Source organism: Mandrillus leucophaeus, unplaced genomic scaffold (assembly GCF_000951045.1).
Source record: "Mandrillus leucophaeus isolate KB7577 unplaced genomic scaffold, Mleu.le_1.0 Scaffold757, whole genome shotgun sequence".
In the NCBI taxonomy this organism is placed as follows: domain Eukaryota; kingdom Metazoa; phylum Chordata; class Mammalia; order Primates; family Cercopithecidae; genus Mandrillus; species Mandrillus leucophaeus.
Window position 1 is genome coordinate 274,393 of NW_012108219.1, and position 18,989 is coordinate 293,381.

At 44.6% G+C, this 18,989-nt stretch overlaps 1 protein-coding gene across 2 annotated transcripts in view; it reads left to right on the top strand.

Annotated features, from left to right (window-relative positions):
- Window positions 1-18,989, top strand: part of FKBP9 (FK506 binding protein 9, 63 kDa) — a 58,380-nt gene that overhangs the window by 26,681 nt on the left and 12,710 nt on the right. Inside the window, exons 1-4 of one of the 2 annotated variants that reach the window (XM_011966340.1) lie at window positions 1,638-1,747; window positions 2,532-2,721; window positions 10,665-10,810; window positions 18,367-18,553. In XM_011966340.1, coding sequence (XP_011821730.1) covers window positions 1,741-1,747; window positions 2,532-2,721; window positions 10,665-10,810; window positions 18,367-18,553 — 530 coding nt within the window. In that variant the 5' untranslated portion in view covers window positions 1,638-1,740. Of the gene's footprint in view, window positions 1-1,637; window positions 1,748-2,531; window positions 2,722-10,664; window positions 10,811-18,366; window positions 18,554-18,989 lie in introns of those variants that run through there. The other variant, XM_011966339.1, reaches the window with a different exon arrangement.

The window sequence follows — 18,989 nt, forward strand, 5'->3', positions numbered from 1 at the left end:
ACACATACATACACACTCATATATATATATACACACACACACTCATATACTCATATATATACTCATATACTCATATATATATACTTTTTTATATATATAATTTTTTTCTTTTTTTTGAGACAGAGTCTCACTCTGTTGCCCAGGCTGGAGTGCAGTGGTACAATTTCGGCTCACTGCAACCTCTACCTCCTGGATTCAAGAGATTCTCCTGCCTCAGCCTCCTGGGTAGCTTGGACTACAGACGTATGCCACCATGCCTGGCAAATTTTTGTATTTTTAGTAGAGACAGCGTTTCGCCATGTTGGCCAGACTGGTCTCGAACTGCTGAGGTCAAGCCATCCACCCACCTCGGCTCCCATAGTGCTGGGATTACGGGTGTGAACCACTGTGCCTGGCCCACTTTTATGTATTTTACATGCTGGGGATCTGCAGATGGTTTCTTAAAAAGAGTATTAGGGGTGGAATTCCCTACTAAAGGAAAAATAAAGTTTAAAACAGTGCCATAAACATGTCTTAATTCTCCCCCCAACCAAGATGTAAGATATTGTTATTATTATTTTTAGAGACAGGCTCTCACTCTGTCACCCAGACTGGAGTGACGCCATCATAGCTCACTGTAACCTCAAACTCCTGGGTGATCTTCCTGCCTCAGCCTCCTGAATAGTTAGGACTACAGGTGTGTGCCACCATGCTTGGCTAGTTAAAAAAATTTTTTTAGAGACAGTGTCTCGCTATGTTACCAAGGATTACCTTGAAATCCTGGAGTCAGCGATCCTCAGCCTCCCAAAGTGCTGGGATTATGGGTGGGAGCCACTGTGCCTGGCAGTTACTGTTTTCTTACTGATGTTCAAATGATCTTGTCCTTGGCCCCAAGAAGTTCATTCACATTGGCTCCCAGATCCTTCTGTCATCAGCCACATAACAAAACCAGATGTGAGCCTAATATGAGAAATATTATTTATTTACTTTAAATAAGTAATAGTTTATTTAGAGTAGTTATTTTTTATTGCTTTATACTTGAATACTGTGCTTGGCTATCCAAGTGTAACTTTAAATGGTTGAACTGTATGGTATGTGAATTATATCTCTGCAAAGTTGTTATAGAAAACATTATTCATTTAGTGCACATTAATGCTAGAAAAATTGAAACCCCAGGCCGGGCGCGGTGGCTTGCGCCTGTAATCCCAGCACTTTGGGAGGCTGAGTAGGGCGGATTGCCTGAGGTCGGGAGTTCGAGAGCAGCCTGGCCAGCATGGTGAAACCCTGTCTCTACTAAAAATACAAAAATTAGCCGGACATGATGGCAGGTGCCTGTAATCCCAGCTACTCAGGAAGCTGAGGCAGGAGAATCACTTCACCTGGGAGGCGAAGGTTGCAGTGAGCCGAGATTGTGCCGTTACACTCCAGCCTGGACAACACAGCGAGACTCCATCTCAAAAAGAAAAGAAAAGAAAAATTTAAACCCCATGGTTACTTTTAAGGCTTTCATTTTTATCTTAAATGAAAATATACAGTAAAGCACACACAGATTAATATTCTATCTCCCACGCATGTGATTTGGGGATTGACCACACCTTGCATTCCAGGGGCTGACTCAGCAGCCGGCTTTCAGCAGATTTCATCATTCCTTGGAGGGGAAGGAGATGCAGGGTGGGCTTTGCCAAAGGCCAGTGGAAGGAGCTCAGGCTTGGTGGCATCTAGTTTGCTTGTCCGGGCCTACTCCTTTGCATGGTATAACAAATGGCAAGTAAAAGTGAGGGACTGGTTTGTTGGTTAACTTTCTACTATCCCAAATTACTGGATTTTGGGTTATTTATTGGTTGATGTTGATCTTTGCAGGAAGAACTAGTGTCCTGTAATCTCTTCATGTGGATTTCATTTTGCAGATATTCAAAATATTCCCACTGTCAGGAACATCCAAGAGAAGCAGTACTACCCAGAAGTTAGACAGAAGTGATTTGAGGACTATTTATTTATATTTTGGATTGTGGGTGCCATTTTTTCTCTGTTATCTCTGCTAACTTTCATGTTATTTATATCTTGCTTTGGATACACTTAAGGCGTTGAGTTTTACTTTTTGCCTCTAAAAAATTGACTGTTCGTTCCAAAGAACAAGACTGTGTACAGTTCTCCAGAACCAGACCAGAGATTTGGAATTATCTCCTTTAGATGTCTGTGGTTTGCATTTATTCACAAACAGAAACCCACAGAGGTATGTATTTGGGTTTGCTTGTGGGTGCATGCCCACCTACATAGAGCCTTGATTTTTCAGCATGAGCCCAGAAAATATGGTCATGGTGGTTGCTTATGTCATTAATATCAATTTTCTCATTTTGCTGAGTCAGATTTTAGATTATACCATCAGCCCATGGTTGGACACTATGGGGGCCCATTCAAGACCTGGAAGAACATTTGTTTCCTTGGCTTCAAAACTTCAAGAAGTGAATAACACCAACCCCGAGGCTGTTGAGTTGTAAAGTACGTCCTAAATCCTGGGTCCCGTTTAATCATCTTCTCCCATTCCATTCTAGGGAAGGACATTCCCGGTCAGGCATCTCTGGTGTTTGATGTTGCATTATTGGACCTCCATAACCCCAAGGACAGCATTTCCATTGAGAACAAGGTAGTACCTGAAAACTGTGAGCGGATAAGTCAAAGCGGGGACTTTCTCAGGTATCATTACAATGGCACGCTTCTGGATGGCACCCTCTTTGATTCCAGGTAAGGAAATGATTAAAGTCTTCAATTACCAGAACGTTGTATTGAATAAAGTCTGCCATTGGCTGGACCATGATTTAAATACTCTGTCAATGCTGATTCATAGTTGGCATTTTCATCTCTAATATAGGTTTCTATTTTCTGATACTTAGTTCTTCCCTCCCTTCCTCCCTCCCTTCCTTCCTTTCTTTCCTTTTTTTTTTTTTTTTTGAGACAGAGTCTCGTTCTATTATCCAGTCTGGAGTGCAGTGTAGCTGCATGATTGTGACTTTCTGCAACCTTGAACTCCTGGGCTCAAGCAATTCTCTCATCTCAGCCTCCTTAGTTGCTAGGACTGTGGGCGTGTACCACCATGCTTGGCTGTTTTATTTTTTGTAGAGATGGGCTTAAATTTATTCATAGGCTCTTGTAACCATCTCTTTCTTGGGGGCTGTTTTAGATGGTTCTGCAGGAAGCCAGGAGAGACCCTCGACTCCCACCATCCCCCTATACTGTGCTTAGCTGTCCAGGTATAAACCTCATTATAGGGCCCAAGATGAGGAGTGGCCAGAAGTGATGTCAAGGAGGTACATTGGGCAGAGAATGTGCTTGATGCCAAGAGAACTGGGCTCTAGCCCCTGTGGTGCACTAGCTGTATGACTTTGGATAGCGTTTGACTGCCTTGGACTTCATTTTTCCCTATTCCAGCACCTTTGTCAAGTAGATGGTTAGATTAAAGAGATAAGGTATGTGTCACGGTGCTTTACAGATTTCAGTGGCTGATCAGCTGGGCGGCACTAGTTGGATGCATTCAGCTCCCTTCTGGATGCTGGGTGCCATAGAGGCTAATTACTGGCCTCCTTTGTTGTTCAAAGTTTTGTTTTGTTTATCAGGCATGGCCTGCAATTGTAGAGATGGCTTGCATTTGGCCTGTCTTACTCATTCCAGTGGCATGTCTTGTTTGAAACTACTCCTTTAGCTCCCAGTAGAGCAAACAAGTAGCGACAGCAACCTCCCTGTCTCTCTGAGGTGATAGACTTCTAGTTAATGGAGTCATCCAAAACCATTACAGAAGAATTTGTATATGGCATTATTTCATTTGAATAATTCATTCTTGTTCCTAGGATCTCTTTTAAATTTGTCATTTAAATTTTTTGGGAAAGACTAATAGTTACATAGCTCAAAACCAAAACAAAGTATGCATTATATGTTATAAATTAGCCAGGCGTGGTGGCGGGTGCCTGCAATCCCAACTACTCAGGAGGCTGAGTCAGGAGAATGACTTGAACCCAGGAGTCCGAGGTTGCAGTGAGCTGAGATCACGCCACTGCACTCCAGCCTGGGCAACAGAGCGAGACTCTGTCTCAAAAAAAAAAAAAAAAGAAAAGATATGTTGTATACCTGTTCCTGTCTGCCTAACCTCCCTCTCTCCCCTACCACTTAGAGTTAACCATTTTTATTGGCTTCTATTTTTAATTTTCCCAATGTCTAGATTTTTTTTTTTTTGAGACAGAGTCTCACTCTGTCACCCAGGCTGCAGTGCAGTGGTGTAATCTTGGCTCACTGCAACCTCCGCCACCCGGGTTCAAGCGATTCTCCTGCTTCAGCCTCCCAAGTAGCTGGGGTTACAGGCACACACCACCATGCCTGGCTAATTTTTGTATTTTTAGTAGAGACGGGGTTTCACCATATTGGCCAGGCTGGTTTCGAACTTGTGGACTCCCAAAGTGCTGGGATTACAGTCGTGAGCCTCTGCACCCAGCCTAATGTGTATGTTTTTTAAAATGCAAATATAAGCAAACACAAATGTTATTTTCCCCTCTCCAAAGTATATGGCTTTCAGAATATAGTATTACTAGGGAACAAAGTGGTATTCTCCTTGATTTTTGTTACTCTGGGATTTTTCCATGCTAATACATAGAGAAAAATGCTCTATTTTTTACGTCTACATGGTGTCCCATTGGGTGAGTATATTGTATTTAGATAACCATTTTCCTATTGATGAACATTTGAGTTGTTTTTATCTTCTTCTGTTACCAAAAAAAAATCATTTAGTGCACATGTGTATTATTCTTTGTTGCATTCCAGTGTAGTTCTATTCTTTATTCCCTGGAATTATATTTCCAATTGAAAGACCATTTTTCTGTGTATACCAGATTTCTGTTCACATAATGGAACCACAGTTTTCTTAGGTTTCAAAGAGCTTTCTGTTTTAGTACAGTGGGATCTAATCCATTCTAATAGCTGCATATATTTCATTGTATAGACTTGCCTACATTTAGGTAATCAATCCTTGTTGTTTATCCTTTATGTTTCCTGTATTTTGACATTTAGTTAAGGCTGCAGTAATTATTTTTGTAGGAAAATCTTAAAATATATGATTGTTTCCCTGGGATACATCTCTAGAAGAATCTCTGGGTCAAAGGTTATGTGTATTTTTTTTTTTTTTTTTTTTTTTTTTGAGATGGAGTTTCACTCTTCTTGCCCAGGTTGGAGTGCAATGGTGTGATCTCGGCACACTGCAACCTCTGCCTCCTGGATTCAAGCAATTCTTGTTTCTCAGCCTCCTTAGCAGCTGGGATTACAGGCATGAACCACCACTCCCAGCTAATTTTGTATTTTTAGTAAAGATGGGGGTTTCGTCATATTGGCCAGGCTGATCTTGAACTCCTGACCTCAGGTGATCTGCCTGCCTCAGCCTTCCAAAGTGTTGGGATTACAGGCGTTAGCCACCGTGCCCTGCTTTTTTTTTTTCTTTTTGAGACAGAATCTTGCTCTGTTGCCCAGGCTGGAGTGCAGTGGTGCGACTTCAGCTCACTGCAACCTCCACCTGCTGGGTTCAAGCGATTTTCCTGCCTCAGCCTCCCAAGTAGCTAGGATTACAGGCGCCTGCCACCACACCAGGCTAATTTATGTATTTTTGATAGAGACAGGGTTTTGCCATGTTGGCCAGACTGGTCTTAAACTCCTGACCTCAAGTGACCCTCCCGCCTCACCTCCCAAAGTGCTGGGATTACAGGCATGAGCCACTGCGCCCAGCGGTTATGTGTATTTTTACACCTTTTGATACATACTACCAAGTTGCCCTCAAGTAAGGTTTTACTCAGCATCACAGTTTAAGAGTATCCCATTCCCTGCAAACTTAGTAACACTAGGTATCATTTAAAAATAATCTTGGCTAGGCCAGGCGTGGTGGCTCACACCTGTAATCTCAGCACTTTGGGAGGCTGCGGTGGGTGGATCACCTGAGGTCAGGAGTTCAAGACCAACCTGGCCAACATGGTGAAACCCCGTCTCTACTAAAAATACAAAAATTAGCCGGGTGTGATGGCAGATGCCTGTAATACCAGCTCCTCGGGAGGCTGAGGCAGGAGAATAGCTTGAACCCAGGAGGCGGAGGTTGCAGTGAACCGAGATCACGCCACTGCACTCCAGCCTGGGGAGACTTCATCTCAAAAAAAAACAAAAAACAAAAAACAAAACAAAACAAAAACAAAAAAAGTTGGCTAATTTATGGGAGAAAAAAATGGTACCTATGGTTTTAATCTGAATTTTCAATTGCTATTGGGTTTGAAATTCCTTTGGATGTTTGTTTGAGTACCTTCTTTTGAACTATCTGTTCAGGTCCTTTGCCTGTTTTTCTATTTGGGGCATTGGCGTTTGTCTATTTCTTGTTGATTTGAAGAGCTCTACACATTAAAAATATTAATTATTTTATGGTTGCATATTATTAAAAACATTTTCCTCAATTTATTTGCATGTTAATTTTGGTTGTTTTGATTTTTGACCCATTTAACTGTAAACCTTTTATGTTGTTAAATACATTAGACTTCCTCATTATGGTTCCTGTCTTTGGTGGCTTGTTACAAAGTCTGTCCTCTTCCTAGAGTATATAAATGTTTGCCTGTATTTCCCTCAAGCCTTTTATTGGTTGCTTTTTTTTCTTTATTCTTTAAGATATTCTTTATTAGAATTTTTATTTTCAAAGGTACTAATATTCTTTTTTTTTGAGACAGAGTCTCACTCTGTTGCCCAGGCTGGAGTGCAGTGATGTGACTGCAGCCCACTGCAACCTCCACCTCCTGGGTTCAAGCAATTCTCTTCTGCCTCAGCCTCCTGAGTAGCTGGGACTATAGGCGTGCACCACCATGCCTGGCTAATTTTTTTGTATTTTCAGTAGAGATGAGGTTTCACCATGTTGGCCTGACTGGTATCAAACTCCTGGCCTCAAGTGATCCACTCGCCTGGGCCACTCAAAGTGCTGGGATTACAGGCATGAGCCACTACTCCGGGCCAGAGGTTATGTGTCCTAATTGCATAATGGAAACAATGCAAAAATGTATAGCAAAAAATGTAAATTTCTTATCAGCCCCTTCCATTCTCACTAGCATGAGATAACCAGTGTTAATAATGTTCCGCAGTTCCTCTCTGTGCTCATAAATGCTTTCATATTTAAGTCTTTAATCCGTCTGGAATTTATTGTGGTATCACTGTGACAGGAAGGATTTAACTTTATTGTTTTCCAGGTGGTTAGCTAGTTTTTCCAACATCCTTCATGCATGACTCTATCATTTCCTTACTGCTCTAAAATGTGATTTTTGTTATGAACTAAATTCTTATATGTACTTTTCAGTCTTTGTGTAGAATTTTTATCCTTTACCTTCTATCTATTTCTAGGCCAACATCACACCTTTAGCTATGATTAATTAGTGTTAGCTTTTTAATTTGTATAGTAGAGGGCATTCTTTTTCTTTTTTAAAAAATAACTTTTTTTTCTACTAAGTGATGCATTGAAGTGATTTAAAATCCTGAAAGTATAGAAAGGTATACAGTGACAAATTTCCCTACTATCCTTGTCCAACCTCCCCTCTTCATAGGGAACCAGTGTTATTAATTTCTTTTTCAGGCACATGCCACCAGGCCTGGCTAATTTTTTTAGTATTTTTAGTAGAGGTGGGGTTTCACCATGTTGGGCCAGGCTGGTCATGAACTCCTGACCTCAAGTGATCCACCTGCCTCAGCCTCCCAAAGTGCTGGGATTACAGGTGTGAGCCATCGTTCTTGAGCCACATCTATTACCAAACTCATGGTAATAGACTCACTCGGCGGTTTACACACAAGCTGGATCTCTCCCTGAGTGGACTTGGGGCTCCTGCCAGGAGCACTTGGGAAACCCAGGTATTCACAAGGGTGGCGTGGTGAGCAGAGGTAATACTGGGGGCCTTTTGTTGGGCCACATTGAACTTGTGGACAGGAGTTCAAGACAAGCCTGGCCAACATGGTGAAACCCCATCTCTACTGAAAATACAAAAATTAGCTGAGTGTGGTGGCGCATGCCTGTAATCCCAACTACTTGGGAGACTGAGGCAGGAGAATCACTTGAACTCGGGAGACGAAGGTTGCAGTGAGCTGAGATCTTCCAGCCTCAGTGACAGAGTGAGACTCTGTCTCAAAAAAAGAAGAGGAAAAAGAACTTATAAGTTAGTTTAGGGGAGGACTGATGACTTTGCTTTTCCACTGGGGAACAGGATGGTTTTCCATTTACTTGTCTTTAACTTTCAAAGTTATTCAGCGTTCACTACAATCAAGCCCACTCCACCACTCCGTCTCTCCTTCAGAGGCTCTTTCCTGCCTCTCGGCTTGGCCCTTGCTGCCAGCCCGGTGCTTGTCCCTGAGGCAGATCCCACAGCCTTCGGTGTCTGCTGTCTCCCCTCTGCCATGGAATCTTTGTGACTATTCCAGTGGGCAGGGCAGCAGTCCCCGCTGTGGGTCCCTGCCATCTCTCTCACCACTTGGTGTCCCTTCGTCGGGAGCCCACCACGTAGGTATCCTCCTCTTCCCTGAATGTCTGGTAGTGACTGCACATTGCTGGTGATCCCCAGGGTCCTGCAGGTGGGAACCTGGGGAGGGTGAGCCCTGCTCTGGCTGGAGGATGCTGGGAGCCGGCACGGTCCTCCTCTTCCCTGCTGTGTTCCCCTCTAGGCCTTCCTGGCCAGTGCACCAGGAGGAGGCTTGGAGCTGCTCAGCGTGGGGTGCTGTCCTTAGTGGGTGGGAAGAGGGACTCACAGCCTCCTCTGGGAATTTATGTGGACAATCTCCTGCTTCCTGGGTGAGGAGGGACATCTGTTGTGGTTCTTTCTTCATGCCCCATGACTTTGTGGTCTCTGAGGGGTATTGAGAAGGGAGAACCTCCACAGCTCTGCCTGTGTATTGACCCGGCCCCGCTCGGCGGTCTGGTCTCTCTTCTCCGGGACGTCATGCGCTGGCTGTGGGGTGAGGGAATGGCAGGACCGACTGGCTCTTTCAGGACAGGCTTTCTGCCTCATCGGCACCAGGTGGTGTGGGGAAGGGGTGCAGGTCACGTGGTCCAGTTTGATAGTGGACTTGGCATATGAAGTTTTATTATTCTGGAATAATTATGCTGTGGGGAATTGATTCCTCTTTTTACCAAACTCATGGTAATAGACTCACTCGGCGGTTTACACACAAGCTGGATCTCTCCCTGAGTGGACTTGGGGCTCCTGCCAGGAGCACTTGGGAAACCCAGGTATTCACAAGGGTGGCGTGGTGAGCAGAGGTAATACTGGGGGCCTTTTGTTGGGCTGTGGTAGAGACTGCGGAATTCATTGCTCTCAGTGTGTATGCTGCTTTCCTGGCGATCGGAATCTTCATGGCAGGCTGGGTGCTGTGGCTCAGCACTTTGGGAGGCTAGGGCAGGCAGATCGCTTGAGCCCAGGAGTTCGAGACCAACCTGGGCAACGTGGTGAAACCCCGTCTCTACTAAAAATACAAAAATGAGCCAGGCACGGTATTGCACGCTATAGCCCCAGCCACTTGAGGGGCTGAGGTCGGAGGATCAGTTGAGTCCAGGAGGTTGAGGCTGCAGTGAGCTGAGACCAGACCACGTCACTCCAGCCTGGGAGACAGAGCAAGATCCTGTCTCAAAAAAAAAAAAAAAAAGTAATTAAAAAATAAAAACAATATTCATGTCCCACATGTGCAGATATCTTCTCTTTAGATATTGGAGACATTGTCCCTGTGACACATTTGTAGTTTCTGATAAGGGCTATGTTCGATTCTGTTTTCTGTTTTGTTTTTTGTTTTCAAGACAGGATCCCACTCTGTCACCCAGGCTGGAGTGCAGTGTTGTGATCTCGGCTCACTGCAACGTCAACCTCTCCGGCACACGCAGTCCTCTGACTTCAGCCTCCTGAGTAGCTGGGACTATTTGGTGTGTGCCACCACATCCAGCTAATTTTTGTAATTTTGTAGTAAAAGAGTTTTGCCATGTTGCCCAGGCTGGTTGAGAGCTTGATTGTTTTCATTAACTTGACATGGTTATCAAGTATACAGGCTGGGCATGGTGGCTCATGCCTGCCAACCCAGTACTTTGGGAGGCTGAGGCAGGAGGATCACTTGATCCAGGAGCTCAGGACCCGCCTGAGCGACATAGTGGGACTCCATCTCTACAAAATATATATATATATTTTATTAGCTAGGCATGGTAGCACGTGCTTCAGGTCCCAGCTACTTGGGAGGCTGAGGTGGGAGGATTGCTTGAGCCTGGGAGGTTGAGGCTGCAGTGAGCTGTCTGTGATGGTGCCACTGCACACCAGCCTGGGTGACAGAGTGAGACCTTGCCTCAGAAAAAGAAAGCATACTGTTCAATTTACATTAGCTGCATTTCTGTGTGGTGCTTCTCATAACCCACACTGCATTCATAACCTGACTAAACCAGAGGGCTGCACAGTGTGTCTCTACAGGTGGCTGTTCACATGCTGTGTGGGGGTTCCTATTTACCCTTCCAGGGGAGCGTGTTTCTTGGCTGTGTCCTCAGATGCTATGGTTTACGCTGTTCTGGAGTCTGGAGGCCTCTGTGTGCTTTTGCATCTCTGTCCCAACTAATTTGCACAGCTGCTGTGGAGGCCCTCATGAATGACCTCTTTCTTTCCTTTCTTCTTTTCTAGCTACTCTCGGAACCGCACGTTTGACACGTACATTGGGCAGGGCTACGTGATTCCTGGGTTGGATGAAGGTCTACTTGGTGTTTGCATTGGAGAGAAGCGAAGGATTGTGGTCCCTCCTCACCTGGGGTATGGAGAGGAAGGAAGAGGTGAGCATCAGCATCACCTGCCTTCCTCACTAGCTGTGGCTGCTTCCACATTGCTTGGAACAGGGCTTCTTTTTCTTTTTCTTCTTTTTTTTTTGAGATGGGGTCTCCCTCTGTCACCCAGACTGGAAAGTGTAGTGTGTGATCGTTGCGTACTATGGCCTGGAACTCTTGGCCTCAAGTGATCCTGTTGCCTCAACCTTCGGAGTAGCTGGCACTACAGGCACGCACCACCACACCCTGTACACAGCTTCTTGAGAGCCAAAATATTGAAGCTAAAGTCCAGCCCAAGACTGGAATGCCCAAATTGATTTAGTTTCTAGAGTTGTCCTGTTCTTTCTCCTTGTTTCTCTGCCCATTTTCCTTTACCTTTTGAAAATGTTAAATCCTACACCAAAGTCGCAAGCACTTTATAGTGAATTCCACTTTGTTTTGCCAGTTGTTAACATTTTGCTATATTTGATCTTTTTATATGTATTTATTTATTTTGGGCTGAACCATTTGAAAGTAAGTGCAAAAGCCCCTCTTTGGTTTTTCTTTTATATGTTATAAAATTCACCCATTTAAGTATACAATTTAATGATTTTTAGAAAATTTAGTGGGTTATGCAACTATCATTATAATCCTGTTTTAGAACATTTTTGTCACCCTCATACCTCACTTCTTTTTAAAAGTTACACAAATCATACATGTTGACTTTAGAAAAAGAAAATACAGATAAGCAAAGAAATCCTGCCACCCAGAAATAAATATTTTTTTCCCTTGTTTTTCTTTTTTGTTTGTTTATTTATTTTGAGATAGAGTCTCATTCTGTCACCCAGGCTGGAGTGCAGTGGCACGATCTCAGCTCACTGCAACCTCTGCCTCCTGGGTTCAGGTGAGTCTCGTGATTTAGCCTCCCAAGTAGCTGGGGCTACAGGCATGTGCCACCACGCCTGGCTAATGTTTTTTAAAATTTTCAGTAGAGATGGGGTTTCACTATGTTGGCCAGGCTAGTCTCGAACTCCTGGCCTCAAGTGATCTGCCCGCCTTGGCTTCCCAAAGTGCTGGGATTACAGATATGAGCGTCATGCCCTGCCAGAAATAAATATTGTTAATCTTAATCTGGTAGGCAGAATATTCAGCCCCTCAAAGTGTCTATGTTCTAATCCCCAGAACCTGTGAGTATGTTACCTTACTTTATTTATTTATTTTGTTTTGAGACAAAGTCTTGTTCTGTTGCCCAGGCTGGAATGCAGTGGTAAGGTAAGATCCTAACTCACTGCAGCCTTCAGCTTCTGTGTTAAAGTGATCCTCCTGCATCAGCCTCCTGAGTAGCTAGGACTACCTGTGTGTGCTACCATGCACAGCTAATTCAAAAACAATTTTTTTTTTTTTGTGAAGACAGACATGGTCTCACTATGTTTCCCAGGCTTGTCTGGAACTCCTGAGCTCAAGCAATTCTCCCACCTTGGCCTTCCGAAGTGCGGGATGACAGGTGTGAGCCACCATGCCTAGCCTCCTGTTAGCCTATTAAAAGGGACTTTACAGATTTGATTAAGGATCTTGAGATGGGAATAGTATCCTGGATTATCCAGGTGGCTTCACAATACTTGCAACAGTCCTTGTAAAAGGGAGGCAGGCGGTCAGACTGGGGAAAAAGTGCTAAAGTGCTGACTTAGAAGATACAAAAGGAGGACGCTGTCAGGGAATGCAGGTGGCCCCAAGAGGCTGGAAAAGGTAGGAAACACATTCTCCCCGGCAGCCTCCAAAAGGAACACATCCCTAACAATACCTTGAATTTATGCTTCTGCCTTCCAGAATTAGTGGAATCCATTTGCGTTGTTTTAAGCCAACAAGTCTGTGGTAATTTGCTGCAGCCACAGTAGGAAACAAATGCAGCCATGAAGTGAACATCCTTCTATACCTTTGAGTGTATGTCTAGATTTAAAAAAAAAATGCCCACCTACACTAATCAATACGGACAAACACGGGTTTGTCTATGCGTATTACTTTGTGATTTCTCTCTTCACCCAATTTGTGGTGAACAGCAGATAATATTGTGAACAACTTTCTATGCTATGTATTTTAATGGCTGCTCCTTCGCTCAGGAACAGTTGATGGAGTATTTCTTTTGTTTTCGTATTCTTTTGCTGATGGAGGCTGGCCTTGTTGGCTGTACATTTTTTTTGCTAGTTCTGTTCTGTTTTTTGTTGATACATCATATGGATCTTGAGAGTTTTCCCAGTAGTGTTCATCCCAGAGGATCCAAGAAATGTCAAGTTGGTTGGAAAGTAGGTTGTACCATGGAGAAATATTTTTTTCTCCCTGACTTAAATTTCTGATTGATTAAACCACAACAGATCACAGCTTAAGATCCATTCGACAGGCCTTTCTTGACACGTCCTGCTTGTCTAGTGTCTTGATGCTCTATTGCTTTTTATCGTGTAGATTTCTACTTCTAGTCAAATATAAACAGAAACAGATAAATACTTTCTGAGTGTTCTTGTTTCATTATGGCCTGAGGACTAATCTTTCCTTTCTTTGAAAAGAATGCATTGATGGAAAACATTTGCTTAAATTACTTTTTTTCCTCTTGGCTTTCTATCAAGTATGAGACAGAGCTCTGCAAAGAATTATATAAGCCTCTGGGAAGCAGCCGAAGGCTCATAAATTTTCTGCGCAATAAGACTGCATCATCCTGAGTCACGTTGCTGTGGGAGGAGGGCACCCTGAGTGACCCTGAGGTATCAACCCCAAGCGCTCTTGAGTGGAGTCTGCCTCTGTCCTCTCCTGATCAGCACCCTTGGCCTCTTTGTGGGGGTTACATAGGAGCCCATGCTGATCCCTTTGTGGGGGTTACATAGGAGCCCGTGCTGATCCCTGAGGGGCTGAGCCGAGGGGGGTCAGGATGCAGAAGCTGTCTTCTCAGTGGCTGCTTCACTGCATACCACGGGGCCAGGCACATTGTGAATGTCTGGCAAATATTTGTGGGAGGAATGAATTGTGGGCTGTCCCTGTGCTCTCAGCCTCTATCAGCATTTCATTCTGTTCACAGCCATTTTCCCCTGCAAGATTGGTGGAGGGGAAAGGGTAGGCCTCCTGGGAGAGGTTCTGGATCTTTCTGCCATCTGCTTTGTTCCCTGGGTCAGCCCTGAAATTAGGGCATTTGGATGGGTTTGCAGCCTCAAAGTGGGGAATGGATTCTGCCTGCGAGGTTGTGTCAGCTTCACTTCATCGATAGCTTGCTGTTCCTCAACTTCCAGATTACCTTTTGAACACCCTTTTAGGAAAGAGAGGAAAGTTAATATATGACATTTTTACCCATTTTACTCACAGTGTGTCTGGGACTTCTTGCACATGAACTCATTCAAACCTGGAAACAGTCTTCTGAGGCATCATTACCCTCATTGTTTAGAAAGATAATGAGGCCCAGGGAGTTCCACCCATGTGTCCAAGGCCACAATCGCTAATCCATGATGGAGCTGGAATTGGACCCAGGGCTCTCTGACCCGTGTGTGTCCTAGACAGACAGAAAGAATGAGTCCCCATTAGGTAGTGACTTGTTGATACCTACATGTGGAGAACCGAGACCTCAAACCAGAAGTTCCAGAGCTCTCAGAGGAAACCCACCCGCTCAGAGGAAACCCACCTTCCTCAGAGGAAACCCACTCCCCTCAGAAGAAACCCACCCTCATGGAGGAAACCCACTCCCCGCAGAGGAAACCCACCCCCCGCAGGGGAAACCCCCCCCCAGCAGGAGCTACAGAGTTTCTTGGGTGGGCTGTTGGCTGCTTTAAGTTTTTGTCATCTGTGTCTCTTCTCAGAGGAAACCCACCTTCCTCAGAGGAAACCCACTCCCCTCAGAAGAAACCCACCCTCATGGAGGAAACCCGCCCCCCGCAGAGGAAACCCACCCCCCGCAGGGGAAACCCACCCCCAGCAGGAGCTACAGAGTTTCTTGGGTGGGCTGTTGGCTGCTTTAAGTTTTTGTCATCTGTGTCTCTTCTGAGGGAGGCATCCTCATGGTGAGAACAGAATGATGACTTCTGTGCTGGTTAAGGGTTTATACAGAGAGGAGGCTGGTGTTGGGGCCACGCTGGACTATCACTGCCTGTTTGCTGGTCAGCACTCATTTCTATACTTAATCTACAAATAGCTTTGTGGAAGTCAGACCAAGATAGAGGGATAGAGGTTCGAGGCCTTGGTGCTGCCTGGGGTAGGTGGGGTCTATGGTTCAAGGTTCTGATCTTCATTTTTGCAGGCCGAGAAACTCCATCTATCCATCCATCAAAGATTTATTGAGTTTCTTCATGACCAGGCCCTGCTCACGGTGTTAGGGATTCTGCAGAGAGAAACACAAACAAAACTTCCTACGCACACAGAGAGTGTTTCCTTGTTGACGCCCTCAATAATGTGTGTGCCTCAGAGGTTATCAGGCACCTGGTAGACTGACTCACGTTCACTTCCCGGCAGCTGACATACCCACCTGATGCTACATGGTTCCTTGATTGGGTGTGTATCGACCTCTACACTGGTTGGAATTCTTGTGCCTGGAATCCTTGGGGCCTGAGAGACTGAGTTCATTTGACTGCTGACATCAGATCCCAGGGATGTGGGTGGTTCCAGATGCATGCCTTTTTGCCCTGGAGAAGGCCCTGCACCCGAATGCATCTTGGAGGGGAGATTATATTTGAATTGACAAAATTTGGTGACTGCTTAGCTCAGTGTTAGAAGTTTTTAAAATCTGTGGTAAAATATACTCAACATCTTTACCATTTTAAGTGTACAGTTTAGTGGCATCAAATATATTCACAATGTTGTATAACCATTACTACCATCTACACTCAAAACTCTTTTATCATCCCCAACATAAACCCATTACACAATAACTCCCGATTCCTCCCTCCCCGCAACCTCTGACAACCACCTTTCTTTCTGTCTCTACCAATTTGCCTATTCTAAGTGCCTCACTTAAGTGGAATCATACAATATTTCTCTTTCTGTGTCTGTCTTATTTTACTTAGCATAATGTTTTCAAGGTCTATTTATATTTTAGCATTTATCAAAATTTCAAGCTGGGCGCAGTGGCTCATGCCTGTAATCCCAGCACTTTGGGAGGCTGAAGCAGGTGGATCACCTGAGGTCAGGAGTTCAAGATCAGCCTGGCCAACATGGTGAAACCCTGTCTCTACTAAAAACACAAAAATTAGCCAGGTGTGGTGGCACGTCTATAATATCAGCTGAGGCAGGGGAATTGCTTAAACCCGGGGGCCGGAGGTTTCAGTGAGCTGAGATCACGCCACTGCCCTCCAGCCTGGATGACAGAGCAAGACTCCATCTCAAAAAAAAAAAAAATAAAAAATTAATTCCTCTTTTCTGGCTAATAAATTTCATTCCTTTTTATTGCTGAATGAATATTCCATTGGATGTATATACTATATTTTGTTTGATCAATTCCTCTGGTGGTGAATACTTGGGCTGTTTCTACTTTTTGTCTATTGTGAATAATGCTTAATGCTTCTGTGAATATGAGTGTACAAATATCTGTTCGCATCTCTAGTTTCAATTCCTTTGTGTGTATACCCAAGAGAGATATTTTTATTTAATGTTTCATTGAAATATAATTCACATACTATAAAAGTAATCATGTTACAGTTTACAATTTAGTTGTTTTTAGTATATTAACCAGGTAACAGCTATTACCTCTACATAATTCCAGCACATTTTCATCACTCCAAAAACTAACCCATAACCATTAGTGGTCACTCTCCGTACCCTCTTCCCATCCACCCCCTCCCCCAGTGCTGGCAAAGAAGCCAGCCTTTTGTGTCTGGCTTCTTTCACTTAGCATAATGTTTTCGGGTTCATTCCCAGCTGATTTTAATGGGTTGCCAAGGTTGAGAAACCATAGATCTGCCTCTGCAGACACCCACCCTGTCCACGTGTGTTAGCTTCCCACGCAGAGCCGTCCATGGACCTGGTTCTGAGCAGCCTTCTGGCCAATGGCAGACTGTATTTCCTGGTTCTGGTGGGAAGGAGCCTGCACCCCACTCCACCCACACCAGCAGCCCCTGTTAGGAGTGAGTAGCAGGCACCTGTGTTCTGCTATAAAGCACACACTTCTCAAATTATTACCTTTACCTTTGGCCAGCCCCAAAATTTGTACCTCAGTTTTCTCAGGATTTTCATGAGAATTAAACAATGTTTAATTTAGAAGAGTGTCTGGTACTCAATAAACGCCTATTAAATATGAGCGTGAGTGTGTTTCTATTAGAGAGAGAGATAGGAGAGAGACCAATCAAGAAACAGACACAGAAAAGTACGTGTGGGGACGGGAGGTGAGGAGGGGCTGTTGGTGTTTGTATATCTCTATCTGAATTTTGTCATTAGCTGTGTTATTCTCTTGAATAAGTAATATCATGTCTGAGTTTTTCTTTTCTTTCTTTCTTCTTTTATGAGGACACAGTCTCACTCTGTTGCCAAGGCTAGAGTACAGTGGTGCAGTCCTCCTGCCTCAGTCTCCTGAGTATCTGGGACTACAAGTGCTCACCACCACACCCAGCTAATTTTTTTGTAGAGACATTTGGCTGTGTTGCCCAGGCTGGTCTCGAACCCCTGGCCTCAAGTGATCCTCCCACCTTGGACTCCCAGAGTTGAGATTATAGGCATGAACCACCACCATACCTAACCTGAGTTGGTTTTCTTATATGTAAAACGCTGATGATAATAAAATATGTCCTTCACTCTAGGTAACATGATTTAAAAATATTTTACATTTAAACTTCTCTGAAATGATTTGGGCTGGGGGGCGTATTACAAATGATGCATATGTTTAAGTGTCCCCCATGCTCCTGGAAAGCTGTCGTTACATTCCTGGTGTTATGGCCATGCCTACCCCATAAGGTTGCTGCAGGGACTTAAAGGGAAAATGTAGGTGAAAAATACTTTGGCAAACTGTAAAACATTATTCAGATGTGAGCTACTGTCTTCAAAAGTGGAAATTATGGAAAAGTTAATTAATAATTTAGTATAGAACAAATAGGATGTATTCTAAAAGCACCTGTGACTGTTAGGGGTACAATCATGAGGGACAGATATCTTTTTCTTTACGAAGTTTATGTTATGCTTTTCTTGAGCAGTGGTCGGACATTGAAGTGATTTCACTCTGCGGCTGATTTCCTCACCCCACTTCTTACTTTCAGTGGGCGAGGGGCAAGTGTTAATTTGGCTGGGCTTGAGTTTCCTCATTTGTGATCAACTTAGCCACTTGTCTTTCAGGCTGAATGATGCCATGGGGCAATAGTCCATAGTCTTGAATTTTAGTCCAAACTGTGCTCATTATGGGCTGTGGGACCCAGGGCAAATCTGTGCCTCCATTTATCGACCTGTAAAATGAGGATGAGGTTACATCTAATGGCCCTTTCAGCATCAGTCTTGGAGTCCTCCTAGGGTTTCGTATCTGGGTGCCCGTTTTCCTCATTTGGAGGGGCCTTGAGGACGTACCTGGTGATACTGGGGGGGCCCGTGTGCTGCAGCCTGCAGGGGTCATTCATTAATTCCCCGTGTCTGTCCTTTAGGGAATATCCCCGGCTCGGCTGTGCTGGTGTTTGACATCCATGTGATCGATTTCCACAACCCTTCGGACTCCATCAGCATCACCTCCCACTACAAACCCCCCGACTGCTCAGTGCTGAGTAAGAAGGGAGATTACCTCAAATATCACTACAATGCCTCACTTCTGGATGGGACCCTGCTGGACTCCACGTAAGGGCAACCAGAATGTTGTGGGAGTGAGCCTGGAGGGTGACAGTCGCGTGCTCCCACCATCCTCCTCTCGTGGGTAGATGCTGGTTGAGAGCTTTTATCTCCATGCCGCCCCACTACATAGCTCCCGCCTGTGTCACTGCTCAGGTGCATTATGTTAAGTTTCCGATTCATGGTCTTGCCCTGCTCCAGGTAATTTTTCACGCCATGAAATTGTCTTTCTGACAAGCAGATCTCATCATATAACTGCTGTCTTTCCTTCCTTCCTTCTTTTTTTTTTTTGTTTTTGAGACGGAGTCTGGCTCTGTCGCCCAGGCTGGAGTGCAGTGGCCGGATCTCAGCTCACTGCAAGCCCCGCCTCCCGGGTTTACGCCATTCTCCTGCCTCAGCCTCCCGAGTAGCTGGGACTACAGGCGCCTGCCACCTCGCCCGACTA